Source organism: Triticum urartu, chromosome 7A (genome assembly GCF_056163025.1).
Source record: "Triticum urartu cultivar PI428250 chromosome 7A, HENAU_Tu73, whole genome shotgun sequence".
NCBI classification, from domain to species: Eukaryota; Viridiplantae; Streptophyta; class Magnoliopsida; order Poales; family Poaceae; genus Triticum; species Triticum urartu.
Window position 1 is genome coordinate 715796486 of NC_141879.1, and position 14856 is coordinate 715811341.

General features: G+C 46.3%; 1 protein-coding gene across 1 annotated transcript; it reads right to left on the bottom strand.

Moving 5' to 3' along the window:
• Positions 1 to 11893: 11893 nt before the first annotated feature.
• Positions 11894 to 14309, bottom strand: LOC125522898 (cytochrome P450 CYP72A616-like). Its single transcript, XM_048687942.2, has 5 exons — positions 13926 to 14309; positions 13577 to 13800; positions 13237 to 13484; positions 12595 to 12979; positions 11894 to 12511 (listed from the first exon to the last, which is right to left on the bottom strand). Exons 1-5 carry the CDS (start codon positions 14215 to 14217, stop codon positions 12086 to 12088), a joined length of 1575 nt encoding a protein of 524 aa, XP_048543899.2. The 5' UTR covers positions 14218 to 14309; the 3' UTR covers positions 11894 to 12085.
• Positions 14310 to 14856: the final 547 nt, after the last annotated feature.

Below are 14856 nucleotides of genomic sequence, written 5' to 3' on the forward strand. Positions count from 1 at the left end.
ATACTGCTCATGGTTCCCATACTGGTCACGCCGGTCTCCACGTCCCTCACGCCTCGGGGGCGATCTCGGGCTGTGAGCCGACTGGACTGTGTCCGTGGCAACGGATCTGCTGTGAATCCTGTTCCGCGACTGAGAAACAGCGGAATTCTGATCTCCTGCTGCCCGGAGCAACGCTCTGATCTGCAGCAAGCCTCTGCCAGCCTCCGACTGGGAAGGCTGAATCGACTCCGCTATGCGGGCTGCAGCTGCTAAATTCTGAATCGGAGTTCGATATACCTGCGGGGGCGGGAAGAGCTGACGTCGACTGGATTCGGGAACCCGTTGTCGCGCACGCTCGTCGAGTGCTCGCTGGAGGTTTTCCAGTCGAGTGCGCTCGGCCAGATTCGCCAGGCGCGCGTCCTCCAAGGCGCGAGCGTCGGGGGTTTCTCCAATGATAGGAGTGTGCAGTGCATCCATGTTCCGGTGGCGAAGTTCTTCTCTTTGCAGCGACGTGAGAGGCTCGGGAAGATACTCCTCATGGGGACGCGACGGGTCGCCTCCACCCGCGCCTCCTTCGGCGCGGGGAAAACCGGGAGGACTAGGTGGTCCATCGGCCATCAGAACCTCCGCCGCCGAATTGCTACTGTCGCACTCGGATGCGGTCTCTGCGGAGCCAGTCGACAGATCGAACAGGCCGTAGAGGGATTCGTCGGGCTCGATCGCCGTGACTTGAGGGGCGGCCGACTGACGTGCCACCGCGTGCCTCACCCACCGCTGAAGTCTCGACCGACCGGAGTGCTTGTGCCGGCGGGAAACAGGGAGGGAGGACAGCACAGGAGTCGACTGGTAGGGGGTCGACGGTTGTCGCAGGAGAACGCCGCGGACGCACGCGCTGAAGTGTGTTGCCCCGCGAGCAGGGAGTGCATCCACGTCGAGCGGAGCCTCCCAGAACCAAGCCGAGTCGTCGACGATGAACGTGAGCGCGCAGAGACGGATCTCGCGGCTCTCCACCGAAACTCCGCCGAAAACCATGATGATTCGGGTCGGGAAAAAGTTGCAACTTCTCCAACAAACGCTAAAACACCAGCCCCACGGTGGGCGCCAACTGTCGTGGTTCTAACTCTGACAGTGATGTAGGGGGGTATGTATGGAGAGGCTAGATCTCAGCTATGGAGGAGTTGTAAGAACACACAAGGATTACGAGTTCAGGCCCTTCTCGGAGGAAGTAACAGCCCTACGTCTCGGTGCCCGGAGGCGGTCGACTGAATTATGTGTGTATGAATAACAGGGGTGCGAACCCTTGATACTGAGGAGGGGGGTGGCTTATATAGAGTTCGCCAGCCTTCTCCAGCCCTTAGTAATGCAGGGTTTTAAAGTACATTAAGACTGGGGGTTACTGGTAACGCCTTAATAAAGTGCTATGATGACCATAAAAGCTACTTAATGACCGACCGTTTGCGTGCGGGGTGACTTTAGATCTCCTGGCAGTCGAGTGGTTGGATCTTGGTCGAGTGATTGCTTCGTGGTCGAGAGTCTTGAATCCGTCGAGTGGGATACCTCCAAGTCGATTGAAAGGTGACTTCTTCTAGGGATGTCCTTGGGTAGGGTACTTAGGACAGGTCCATGCCCCTACCCTAGGTACATAGCTTCATCAGCGGCAGCGGGCGGTAATGCGGAAGCGACGGACGACGGGGTGTGGGGGGGAGTGAGTGGAGTGGAGAGAGGAGAGTGAGGGGCGGCCGGTTGGGATAACGCGCTACTGCTAAACGCCATAGCAGTAGCGCCTTTTAGTCAAGACGCGTTAATACTATGGCCGTAGCAGTAGCGTCTTCTGCGAAAACGCGCTACTGCTAAGTCTAAGCATGCAAAAATAAACATAAAAAATACATTGGTCATCAATGATCTTTTCGTGTACAATCTGAATTGCCAATATGAGTTCTCACCGGTTTAGGAACAGGAGAAGACTCATATTGTGGCCACAAATTCTATACATAGAGTTCAATGAAGACCAAGTGATAGTGATAGTTTGAGAAGTAACATATTTAAGGTGGTAAACACCCTGTTCGCGGAGTGAGGTGGGACTAAACTTAGTTGCATGGAGTGGACTAAACTTAGCAGTAGCGAGCTTTGTCAAAAGGCGCTACTGCTAAGATCAATAGCAGTAGCGCGGTTTAAAATAAGGCGCTACTGCTATAACTAGCTTGGTGGCAAGGTCATGGCAATTATAGTAGTAGCGATGTTTACTACTGACGCGCTATTATTATGTTGATTTCAGCAGCGCGTTTTGTTGACACGCACTACTGCTAAGTAGCAGTAGTGCCTTATTTTAAAGCACGCTGCTAGTAAGATTCTGTGTATAAGGTTTTCCTTAGTAGTGCATGCTGGCATCCATGCCAGGTTCGGACGACTTGCATAGTAGTGCATGCTGGCATCGTATGCAAATTGTGACACGTCTGGCCATTTATCCGCCTGTTTTGACTGACAAAACTCCAAAAGATGCAAAATTTGTCGAGAACACAAGCAATTTGGCATGGTGCCTTGAATTAGTCACACAAGGCCATGGAAAAAAATTGGGAGCATTTGACGGATGTCGAAAAAAAAGTGCTCTCGAACGGAGCCTTCCGAACTACCGGGACACCCTATGTTGAACATGGTGCTTTTTTCGACACCCTTAACATGACTTGGCATTGTTGATACAAGACAATGAATGAAAATTAGGGTCATTTGATGGATGTCACGAAACAACATGCTCTCAGATGGAGTCTTTTGGCCTACCCGGACACCCAATGTCCAACATAGTATTTTTCTCTACACAAATAAAAGACCTAATAAAAAAGTTTGGAGAAATTTAAAAAATGGTTTCAAATTTTTTCTTATTATTTTGAATATTTTTGAAATTCCATTTTTTAGAATTTTCAGAAAATGTTTGAAAAAATCTAAAATTGTTTGGTTTCCAGATTTTGTTAAATCTTTTCAAAAAAAATCGCATTTTGACTTTCTGAGCAATTTTGAATGACATGAATATATTTTTTCAAAATTTCTGTCCAATTTTTTAAAATGTGAATGTTTGTATTTTATGAACAAAATTGAAAAGGCAAACATTTCTTGAAATTTTTAACAAAATTTTAAAAGTGCATGCATTTTAAAAATAAAAATAAAGAAAGAAAAATAATGAAACAGAAATAGGAAAAAAATACCATTTATGGGAAAATGACTGTTTCACCAACGTGGACCTCTCGCTGAGCGATAGTTATAGTAATCCTCATTTCCTAGTTAGACACTGAAGCTTATCAGCTCGTGTGGCTAGTGACTACCGGTCAGCAACGAGGGTTACAGGGTTTAACCCTCACTGGCTTTTCTTTTTTGGAGAATTTTCACTTCTTTCGCGTGACGTGGGGCAGCCCCGTCGGGAAGCCTCTTGTGCGTGGCGACATCTATTTGATGCAGTTTCCGAATTTGCCGTATTCTACGTAAAACTGTCAAAGAACTACACACAGGAGGGACCAAAGACGAGCAATTTTGGGCCGGCCGATCTATAGTTTTAATGCTCCATGTTTGGGGACATTTTAAAGGTTTTTAGGCGGGTTTTTGCTAGTTTTGGGAACCTTATAGGAGATTCTTAAAGTGGGTTTTTTATTTTTTTTTATTTTTCTTCTTCTTTGTTTCTTTTTTTCTTTTTTCTCCTTTTTTGTTTCTTTTTCATCGGTTCTTTTTTTATATTTATTTTTTTCCGTCTATTGTCTTTTTGCTTTTCAAGTTTTGCAGAAAAATATTCACATTTTCGGAAAATGTTCGTGCTTTCAAATTTTATTCACAAATTAATAAAATTTCACATTATTGAAGAAAATGGAAATTTGAGAAAATGTTCGTGCTTTATTTTGATAGTTTATATTGAACTTTTTTACTTGTTAGAAATCTACTCATCACAATAAAGTTGTTATAGTATAGTTATTGTTATTATGCCTGGCAGAATAAAACACATAAATATTTCAGTGTATATTAAGGTATGCACTTATATGTAACCAATTTTGATGTCGATTGTTGCAAATGAATTAACCTAAACCGAAATCATGTGCTTGCCACAAATGCTATGTTATTTTCGTTAAACTTAGTTTGAGATATTGCCAATAAATTCATCTGTTCAATAGAACACCCTTAGGTAGAAAAATTATGAAGTCAAAATGCACGGTATTTTGCATATTAATGTGGGGCATTAATCTGTTGTAGTCCATTTATATGCTTCCATGTCCATATATTTTAAGATATCTTGATAGAGGACTCTAGAGCATACGTATCAAAATGGTCATACTTGCATGAGATGTGTACGAATATATGTGTAGATTAATCAAGAATCATAGTGTGTGAAGGTGCAGAAAACCGTTAAATCCCTCGGTAGGGTGCTAGCGTAGCTGGAAGTCACAGATCGTCCACCACTGGTGAAAGACAAATCAGTGGTGGGCCCTACGTACAAGTCCGCCCCTGCTGCTTTTAGTCCGTGAGCAAATTTGGAAGAGTTTATGAGTCGAGGGTCCTATATTTTGCCGGCCATTGCAGTTGGATCCAGTAGCGGGTGCTAATTTTTACCCACCACTTCTACTTTTCCAAAATAGTATTGACGGGTTCCTGACTATGCCCGCCACTAATTTGTGCCTCCTATAAGCCTTTTCCCAGCAGTGTTATGAACAATATATTTTACAAATAATCAACAAAGGGGCAAAAAACAAATGTAAGCGAGAACTTAGTCGAGCTATCTGAAAGATGTTTCTGTGAGTTGTCTAGAATGCAACCGAAATTTTAGGTGAACCATTTGAAGGATGGGATTTGTGAATTTTTTGCAAACGATTATGTTTGCATTGCATTTTTATTTGCCTTGTGTATTTACCAACAACAGACAACGATGACAGTTGTCCATGTCCTTGTTTGGCTGCCTAGGGCAACCCCACAACCAGGTCAATAGAAAGGCTAACTGCATCCCCACGGCACATGACCTGAACCATTGTAATCGGGGAGTCCTACTCGGAATAACTAAGGAAACTCGGGGCCATCCTGATAGACCACAATGTCCAAAGGCCGAGCCGACATGCCAAAAGACACTATCCGGCCATACCGCAATGTACAAAGGCCGAGTAGACATCCTAATGGATGGGTTTTGTTCACATCGTTCTCCTAATGACGTGATCCTATTATCAAATGACAATACATGCCTCTAGTTAAGAAACCTTAACCATCTTTGATCAACAAGCTAATCTAATAGAGGCTTACTAGGGACATAGTATTTGTTCATGTATTCACACATGTATTTAGGTTTCCGATCAATACAATTATAGCATGAATAATAAACCTTTATCATGAATACGGAAATATAAAATAACAACTTTATTATTGCCTCTAGGGTATATTTCCTACGAGTTTGTCTAGGAATCAGTCGACTGAGACTTCGCGAAGTCTCAATCGCTAACGTCAGCATGTGTCAGCCATGCGTAGCATAGGCCAGGTTCTTCCAGGTTTCTGTTTCCTACTGTCTTTTGGGCTGGGCTTCGTCCTACTCAGGTTTTTTTGCCTCGTCTCTTGCTCTTGTCCGTGATGGGCTGTTTTGCTTTTGCTTGTACGTATGTGTGCAGTCTCTTCTATTTTCCGTTGTCCATTGGTTCCCTTTTTTATTGCTTGTAGTTGGGACAGTCAATGTTCGTGTCAACACACGGTGTGCACTTTTCCTCGACAGAAAAAAAAGGCGTTGTGCACTGGAATGTGTCTCTTGAAACATAACACATAACACAAAAATGTAATATATTGTATTACTTTGAGCACATAATATTTTTTTAAAAGTAATAAAAAGAGAACACTGGTTGAATTGAATGAGCTTCCTGGTGCATGTGGTAAAAAATGTAAACAAAAGGGGACCGGGTAGTAGAAAATTAAAGCTCACCTTTTGATCAACAAAAAATATATTTTATGGAACAAGAGTTAAATGGCATATAACTAGTTATTGGACCATTTACTTCTTTCTTAGTACACATCACTAGTTATAGGTGAACTGTAGGGAAAATAAAAAATATTTTTAAATAAAAAATTAAGTTACACACGGATAACACACATGTAATTCTGCATGATCACGGACACGGAACTACATGCAATCAAACACTTGTGCAAGCATATGGCAATATTTTAAGAAAAGATATTAAATTGCACACAAATAGCAAGCATACAATTACGTGTGATCGATGGACATGCAACTGCATGCGACTGTCGTGTGTATAACTAATGGCAATATTTTTTAAAATAAAAATGTTAAGTTGCGCAGAGATTGTGGTCGTGCATTTGCACATGGCCTGGAGGACATGCAATTGCATGTGGCCGATGTGTGTAAAATCAGGTGATGTTATTTTAAAAAGTAAAAATCAAAACATCACTATTTAGAAGAAAAAAATCAAAACATCACTATTTAGAAAAAAAAAATCAAAACATAAAGAATTTAGAAAGAAAAGCATAAAATGGAAAAATGAAAAAGAAATGAAGAGGTCAAATAATAAACCCACATACCAAGCCGCCCAAGTTTCTTGTCCCCCCTAGCATCCTAGTTACCCCCATCGGGTGTGGCTTGCAGTTGCACGTGGGCTACAACATATGTAGTTACATGCAAGTAGGTGACCCATTTGGAAAACAAACACCAGTATAGGGAAGATTAAAAAACACATAAAAATCATGGTGGACATGCAATTGCCCTCTTGCCAAACAAAAGACCGTTGAATTGTTGTCGCGTTGAAGACATGCAATTACTATCGAGAGTGACACTTACAGTTGCATGCCTAGGGAGACACTTGTAGTTAGGGGTGGGGAGTAACGCTTGTAGTTTCATGACTACTATCGGGCATGCCCTACGCCACTCCTACCCCGTCGTTGTCGCCTCCGACAAAACAAATCCCTAGTTGCAACCCTGTTGGAAGACATGCAATTGCAGTTGGGGGACGACACTTGTAGTTGCATGACTATTGTGGGACATGCAACTGACCCCTTCTCCTCGAGATCCCTCCGACAAAACAAAAGCCTGATTGCAACCAAGTTAGAAAGACATGCACTTGCATGACTACAGTTGGACATGCAGTTGCGGTCGGGTGCGACGCTTGCAGTTGCGGGGATGTTGTCGGGCTTGCAACTAGCCCACCCCCTCTACCGGCGCCCCCTCCGACAGAACAAAAAACTCTAGTTGCGGTCGGGCTAGAAGACATGTAATTGCGGTCCGGTGCAACACTTTCACTTGCATGCCTAATGTCGAACATGCAACTAGCCCACCCCCTCTCTCGCAGCCCCCTCCGACAAAACAAAGGTCAAGTTGCAACCATGTTGGAGGAGAGGAAGTTGCGGTCGGGTGTGATGCTTGCAGTTGCAAGGCTATTGTCGGGCTTGCAACTGGCCCGCCCCTTCGACAGAACAAAAAACTCCAGTTATGGTCAGGTTACAAGACATGCAGTTGCGGGCGGGTGCGACGCTTGCAGTTGCATTCCTAGTGTCGGACATGCAATTGGCCCGCCCCCTCTCCCGCCGCCCCCTCCGACAAAACAAAGGTCCAATTGCAACCATGTTGGGGGGACATGTCATTGCAGTTGGGTGCGGCGCTTGCAGTTCCAGGGATGTTATCGGGCTTGCAACTGGCCCATCCCCTCCGACAAAACAAAAAAGTCCAGTTTGCGGCCGGCTTACAAGACATGCAGTTGCGGTCGGGTGCAACACTAGCAGTTGTGGGGTTGTTCTCGGGCTTGCAACTGACCCGCCCCCTCCGACAAAACAAACAAGTCTAGTTGCGGTCGGGTTACAAGACATGTAGTTGCGGTAGGGTGCGACATTTGCAGTTGCATTCCTAATGTCGGACATGCAACTGGCCCGCCCCCTCCGAGAAAACAAAAAAGTTCAGTTGCGGTCAGGTTAATTACAAGACATGTTGTTGCGGTCGGGTGTGACATTTGCACTTGCATTCCTAGTGTCGGACATGCAACTGGCCCACCCCCTCAGACAAAACAAAGGTCCAATTGCAAGCATGTTGGGGGACATGCAGTTGCGGTCGGGTGTGGCGCTTGCAGTTGCAGGGATGTTGTCGGGCTTGCAACTGGCCCGCCCCCTCTACCGGCGCCCCCACCGGCAGAACAAAAAAGTCCATTTGCAGTTGGGCTAGAATACATGCAGTTGCGGTTGGGTGCGACACTTTCAGTTGTATTCCTAGTGTCGGTCATGCAACTGGCCTGCCCCTCTCTCACTGCCCCCTTCGACATAACAAAGGTCCAGTTGCAACCTTGTTAGGGGACATGCACTTGCGGTCGGGTGCGGCACTTGAAGTTGAGGGCATGTTGTCGGGCTTGCAACTGGTCGCCCCCTCTACCGGCGCCCCCTCCGACAGAATAAAAACTTCCAATTGCGGTCGGGCTAGAAGACATGGAGTTGCGGTCAGGTGCGACACTTGCAGTTGCATTCCTAGTGTCGAACATGCAACTGGCCCTACTGGTCTCTACTCAACCCATAAACAAAGTTTGAAAAAACTCAAACCAGAAACAAAGTCTAGTTGGCCGGTGACAAATATTTTTGGAAAGGAAAAAGATAAGTTACACGCCAACGACATACATACAATTGTGTGTGGCCGATGTGCATGAAATTGTGTGTGCTGACGGGTGTGTCAGCGATAATATTTTTTGGAAAGAAAAAATGTTGCATACGGACACTGACAATAAAACATGGCATGTGATTCAATGTACAATATTTAAAAATAATAATAATAGCAATTGAAAATAAAAAAATAAAGAAAAAAACAAAAATAAAATGGGAACAAACCAAAGTGAACACCCCTATTAATCGCACATGTCCCGGGTAACACGAGCACTAACAAAAAATTCAGCCTAGAAAAAAGCCCAAAAGACAGAAAAAGGAAAAGCCACACCACCCCTCACGGCCAGCCCATGGGGCATCTCTGTCCAACAGAAAGAATAGAAGAGAAGGTAAGAAAAGAAAAAAGAAACAAAGCAATGGGCCGGGGGCACAACTAAAACAGGCCGAGACAGCACAAGGAAACGGGAGCTCCTATTGGACGCGCTTTGCGTCAAAATATCGTCGCCGCGCACAGGGGCGCAGCCTGACTGGGCCGGCCCATAGTGCTGTACCGGTGGTAAGAAAAGAAAGCAAAAAGGGGAAGTGAAACGCGATGGAAACTCGAACCTGCAACCTACAGATTCAAAGCGCATGCTCCCAACCACTCCATCTGACTAGCATTCCTTGTACTAGCATACAAACGCGCACTTATAATAACTTAGTACAACCATACAACCAGAATTACACACTGTAGTGAACATCTTAAAAGAAATTATAGATTTCTTCTGAAAGTGTATATTTTGAAAAAGTGCGACATTTTTTTCATTTCTAAACATACTTTGTACACAGGAACATATTCTGTACAAAAAAAGTGTATATTTTTTGTACAGAATGTTCTGAATTTTGAAGACAAATTTGAAGCACAAACATTTTTTGAATCTTCAGAACAAATTCAGAAATGGAGAACAAATTTGGAAGCGTGAACAATTTTTAAAGCACGAACATTTTTTGAATCTTGAGAACAAATTTTGAAAACTCCCGAACAAATTTGGAAGCGCGAACAATTTTTTAAAGCACAAACATTTTTTTAAACTCGAGATTTTTTTTAAATAGAGAACAATTTTGAAAAATTCCGAACAAATTTGGAAGCATGAATTTTTTTTGGAAAATGTGAACAAAATTGGAAGTCCGAACAATTTTTTAAAGCACGAACATTTTTTGAATCTTGAAAACATATTTTGAAATGGAGAGAAATATTTAAAAATCCCGAACAAATTTGGAAGCGCGAACATTTTTAGAATATGTGAACAAAAAATTGAAATTCAGTACATTTTCTGAATTTTAGAAGTTTTGTACTTTTTTGTGTAACGAGAACAAATTTTGAATTTTGAGAACATTTTTTCAAAAACTGAACATTTTTTGGAAACATGAACAAAATTTAAATTTTTGATTTTTTTTAAAGGAAGAGAAGAAAAGGAAAGGAAATAAAAAAGAAAATCATAAACATTTTGTAAAACCAAGAACATATTCTGAAAAAAATTAAACTTGAAAAAGAAAGTGAAACAAGAAAGAAAAAACGAAAAAATGAAAAAGAAACAGAAACGAAAAAAAGAGAAATAAAAAAACAATAGAAAGCCGAAAAAGAACCAGATAAAAATGATACAGGAAAAAAACCCGGTTCAGGGAAGAAGGTTCCCAAAACTGGTTTGGACGCATTATGTGTGGGCCGGCCCATTTCTGTCGCTCGCTGCGCTGCCCCTGTGCGATCGCTCGATAGTTTGCCGTAGCGAGCGGCGAATAGGATTTTCTCAAGGAAACAGCGATCCTGAATTTTAAACAGATCACGATGGGAGGTCAAATACATCGACTAAGACTTCCTTAAAAATCAGTTGACTGATTCTTAGCCCAACCGATTTCCTACACGTGCGGCTACGTACATAATCGCTAGTGAACACAGACAAGCAGAGGATCCAAATTCCAGTTAGATTGATCGATGAGGCTCGACGGTGCTGATCCTCTGCTTCTGCTGCTGGCCCTCTGTTACGTGGCCCGCGTCCTGAGCCTCCCCGAAGACACCGTCCACCGCGTCCCCGTGCCTGTTCCCGGCGACGTCGTCCAGAGCGTCTCCACCGGTGGCATGCTCTTTCTCGTGCACCGCGACGGCCGGTGCTCCCTCATGGACCCTCTCTCCGGGGCGATCACCCCTCAACACATCAGCCCCGACTGCCTATGGCCCTCGAGGTCCAAGTCCAAGAGGGAGAGGGCGGCCGCTCCCCCCTTCGCCGGCAACATCTGCAAGGTCGTGGTGGCGGACCACCTCGTGGCCGACCGAACCGGCGCCATCATCGGCTTCGCGTCCAAGAACGTTGTCTTCTCTTTCCGCGGGCCGAGAGTACGCCGGTACATGGCGACGATGGCATGAGGCCCGCCGCCTGCCCGCTACCGCTCCAGTGTCGTCGACATTGCGCTCTTTCGAAGCAAGCTCTACGTGCTCACCAGGGTACACACTTATCCACGCCGGCCTGCAGTGGAGCTCCACGTCCTCGACGACAGCCTCGACGTCGGGGATGTCACATCTGTGCAGTGCATACGCAGCACCCCCGCTGCCATGGAGGTGGACCGGTACTATGACCTGGCCTGCCTCTCCTCCTCCTACTACCTGGTCCCGTCCGGCGATCGGCTTCTGATGGTGATGGAACACGCCTCCACGCTGGTGAAGTTCGAGGTGATCTACGAGGCGACGGGGGAGCTGAGCAGGGGCCATGGAGGGTGGAGCAAAGTCGAGCCGCTGAATGGGCGTGCTCTGTTCCAGCGAGGAGCTCCACTCCGGCGTGTACAACATGAAGGACGGGGAGGTGGCCCCGTTGCCGTTGGAGACGACAGCCGCGTGGCAAGGTGGTGCATGGCCGCCCACCTGGTTTTTCCCGACCCGAACTTGATCAAACCATGATTTCTTTTGAAAGTTGATGAGGGAATTGTAAGTCGTTCACCAATCAACGGTATTGCAATTTTCCAGCAGGTTGGCAAATAGTAGCAAGTACAACCAACAAATAATTAAGCTACGTGCAACAGCAAGTAACTGACTTTGAGTCACAGTTCGCTGCGTGCAAGCCAGCAATGTTAGCATTATTATAGTAGCAGCAGATAAAAACGAGTAACAGCTACTTTCCTCTAAAAAGAAAAAGGTTGGAGTAGTAGCATCGGCACATATATTGGCGCTTTATTTAGCTATTTTTATATGATTAATTTGGGATGGTTCATGTGATCTTGCTCTTGCAACATATACTCTAGTAGTTTTCATTTTTGCTCCAGCCCCGGTGCTGATGTTGCTCCACCAGTGATGTGTTTGACATTGACATATTACACTTTATTGAAAATATATATTTATGAGATGTGTGCATGTCGCCTTCGATGTAAACATCAGGACCATTATACTACATACATCTCTCCCAGGATCACCACCCTAATCCCTGACTATTCTCAATGTCCATGGTTGTCCAGAGTCCGGATGCTAATTAGTAATAGCTGCTAATTCTTAGAGTTTCGTGAGCATAATCTGTGAACCGTGCTGGGGTTGTAGAGTGGAGACCGGGCAAGGCGAATGCGTGTAAGATGGTGAGAGCTCAAACAAGAAGTGTTGCAGGATCACACTCAATCCCATCTTGGCCTCTAGCAATGCAAAGTTTTGCCCAACGCATATCCGCGGTCCCCAGCCAAATGGAAAGAACGCCGGCGAGTTCTTGGATGCGCCGGCAATGCCCTCCGCAAACCTCTCCGGCTTAAATTCATCGACATCTTCTCCCCACACATCTGGATCATGGTGAATGCACACAATTGGCAGCGCAAACGTTACGCCGGCTGGATATGTGACGCCTCCCAGCTCTGTCTCTCTATACGCCTCCCGACCAAGAAGAAGAATCGGTGGGTATAGCCTAAGAACCTCATGCAATATCATTGTCACCTGCACCCACAAAGAAGATAGACAAATTCAGAGTGGCAACTCAATGAGAAATTGCATAACCTTCTCTCTTGTAATGTACTCACGACTTTCAGCCGGTTTATGCCCTCAAAATCTGGCTGGTTATTCCCAAAGACACGAAGAACCTCCTCCCTAGCGCGGTCCTGCCACTCGGGATGCATGCTTAGCAGGACCATTGCCCATGTGAGCAGCACCGCGGCTGTCTCCATGCCCGCGAAATAGAAGAGCTTCAGCTCACCTACTATGTCGTCGATGGTCATCATCGGCTTGGAGCTTCCGGCTTCTTGGCTTTCTTTTATGTTGGACTCCATCATCACGCCTAGTAGATCGTTGTTGTCAGCATAGCCATCCTTCATCGCCCTCTCCCTCTTCATAATTATGCCTTTCAGGAGTACTTCGACCTCACGGGCATTTGCCTTCATTCTTCGATTGAGTTTTGTTGGCAGGAATCTGCATAATAAGAATATTAACAACGGGTGTGACTAGATCTCAGTTGACTGGGACTTAACCAAGTCTCGGTCATGTGACAGAACATATAAAAAAGAATAAAGAATATATTTTAATTTTTCTTTGCATTAATCTCCGCGTATGATCTCACGAATATAGAATCGACCGAGACTTGTCGACTGAAATTTAGCAATCCAGTTAGCAAATTGCAGACTACTACGTGTACTCAGGCAATACACGAAATGCAAGTATGAGCTGACCTGTAACCTGGAATGTACATCACGTTTGCCATCTTGACAGCATTATGTGCTTGTTCCGATTGCAACCGGAAGATTGTTCTTCCTTCACTAAAGCTGCTCCCGAACGCCACTCGGGATATCACGTCGCCCGTCAGATTCTGAAACTCTGGCCACACATCTATCTCCTGCGCATCACCGGGCCCCCCCATGAAGCTTCCCCATCTTCGCACAAGTTCACTAGAACAGTCTGCAAAAGCAGGCAACATCCTCTGCAAAAGCCAATCCCGATTAGCCTGGAAGTTAGTACGATGTGCGTGTGGGTCAATGAGTTCAGTCAGGTGAGGAGTGACATGACGGACACCTTGAGCTTCTCGAGATGGAAGGCGTGGTTGATGATCCTACGGTGGGCGACCCACTTGTCGCCCTGGTGGGTCGTGAGGCCGTTGGCCAAGAGCCGCTCGATCCCGAGGATGGACCTCTGCTTGCCGAACTGGCCCTGCTTGCTCGACAGGATCTCCCGGAACAGTTGAGGGTCGGCCACCACCACCCTCGGCTCCGAACCGAACCATGTCAGAGCAACTTTGCCTGAAACAATCCCGATGATTTCTCATGTAGGAGTACTTTGCCAAAATTACGGAGATCAATCACCAACACCGTACGACGTACGGCCGCCTAACTGAGAGGGGACGGCGGTTAATTAATTGAATTACCGTGTTGCTTGATGATGGCATGGTCGAACGGCACCGCGCGGGCGGCGACGGCGTGCGAGGACAGCGGCATGGGCTGGGAGCACGCCGCCGCGAGGAGCCGCACGTACTCCTTCATGTCGCCGGAGGGGAAGCGGTAAGACGTGCCGCGGACGCCCTGGGACCGCAGGGCCCGGGCCACCCTCCTTGGGCCGAGCCAGGCGCCGGCCAGCGCCCGCCCCGCGAACCACAGCGCGGCCAGCAGGGCCCCGAGAGCGCAGAGTAAGCTCCATGGTGGCGAGCCGAGAGTGTCCATGCCGTGAGATTGCGATGAATGAACCCGTCTCTCTCGCTCAGTCTCTGTATATGGGCAGCTCCAAAAAAGGTCTCTGTGCACCGGCGGGACACGGCAGGTGAGAAGGCTAAGATGAGACCTGGGTGGCGGGTTGAATTTTCTTGGCTTGCTACAGGTGCTGCCGTCGCGGAGGAAGATGACAGGCGAAAGTGCGTTAGGTTTCCCTTAACCTTATCCTAGCCGGAGTGGTCACACCTGTCTCTCTCGTCGTGCCGCCCGGGCCCGGCGGACGGACCAGGACCAAGGCGACGAGACACGACGTGGAAGTCCAGGTGCAGCGCACGCAAGCCGCCGTGAACTCTCGGGATCCGCCCGCCCCTCGTACACGTTCGCTCGAGGTTAAAAGTCTGTTCAACGGATGCGCTGATTTGCATCGCGTCTTGGCGGCCCTTTTCTTTGTCGGACGGCGACGCACGTTTCCTCCCTACGGAGGATATATTCCGAAATGGCGTCCTCTTTTCCAAGATGGAAAATACCACAACCCATTCAAAAAATATCCGTGAATTTTAAAATATTTGCATGAAGTCAAAAGTTTTCGTGAATTTCAAAAACTGATCACGGATTTAGAAAATGTTCACGAATTCAAAATATATTCGCTCA

Coding starts and splice junctions, on each gene's coding strand:
- LOC125522898 (XM_048687942.2), bottom strand. CDS start 14,217: ATGGACACTCTCGGCTCGCCACCATGGAGCTTACTCTGCGCTCTCGGG. Junction 13,485..13,576: donor TCCATCTCGAGAAGCTCAAG/GTGTCCGTCATG, acceptor TGGCTTTTGCAG/AGGATGTTGCCTGCTTTTGC. Junction 12,980..13,236: donor ATGTACATTCCAGGTTACAG/GTCAGCTCATAC, acceptor CTTATTATGCAG/ATTCCTGCCAACAAAACTCA.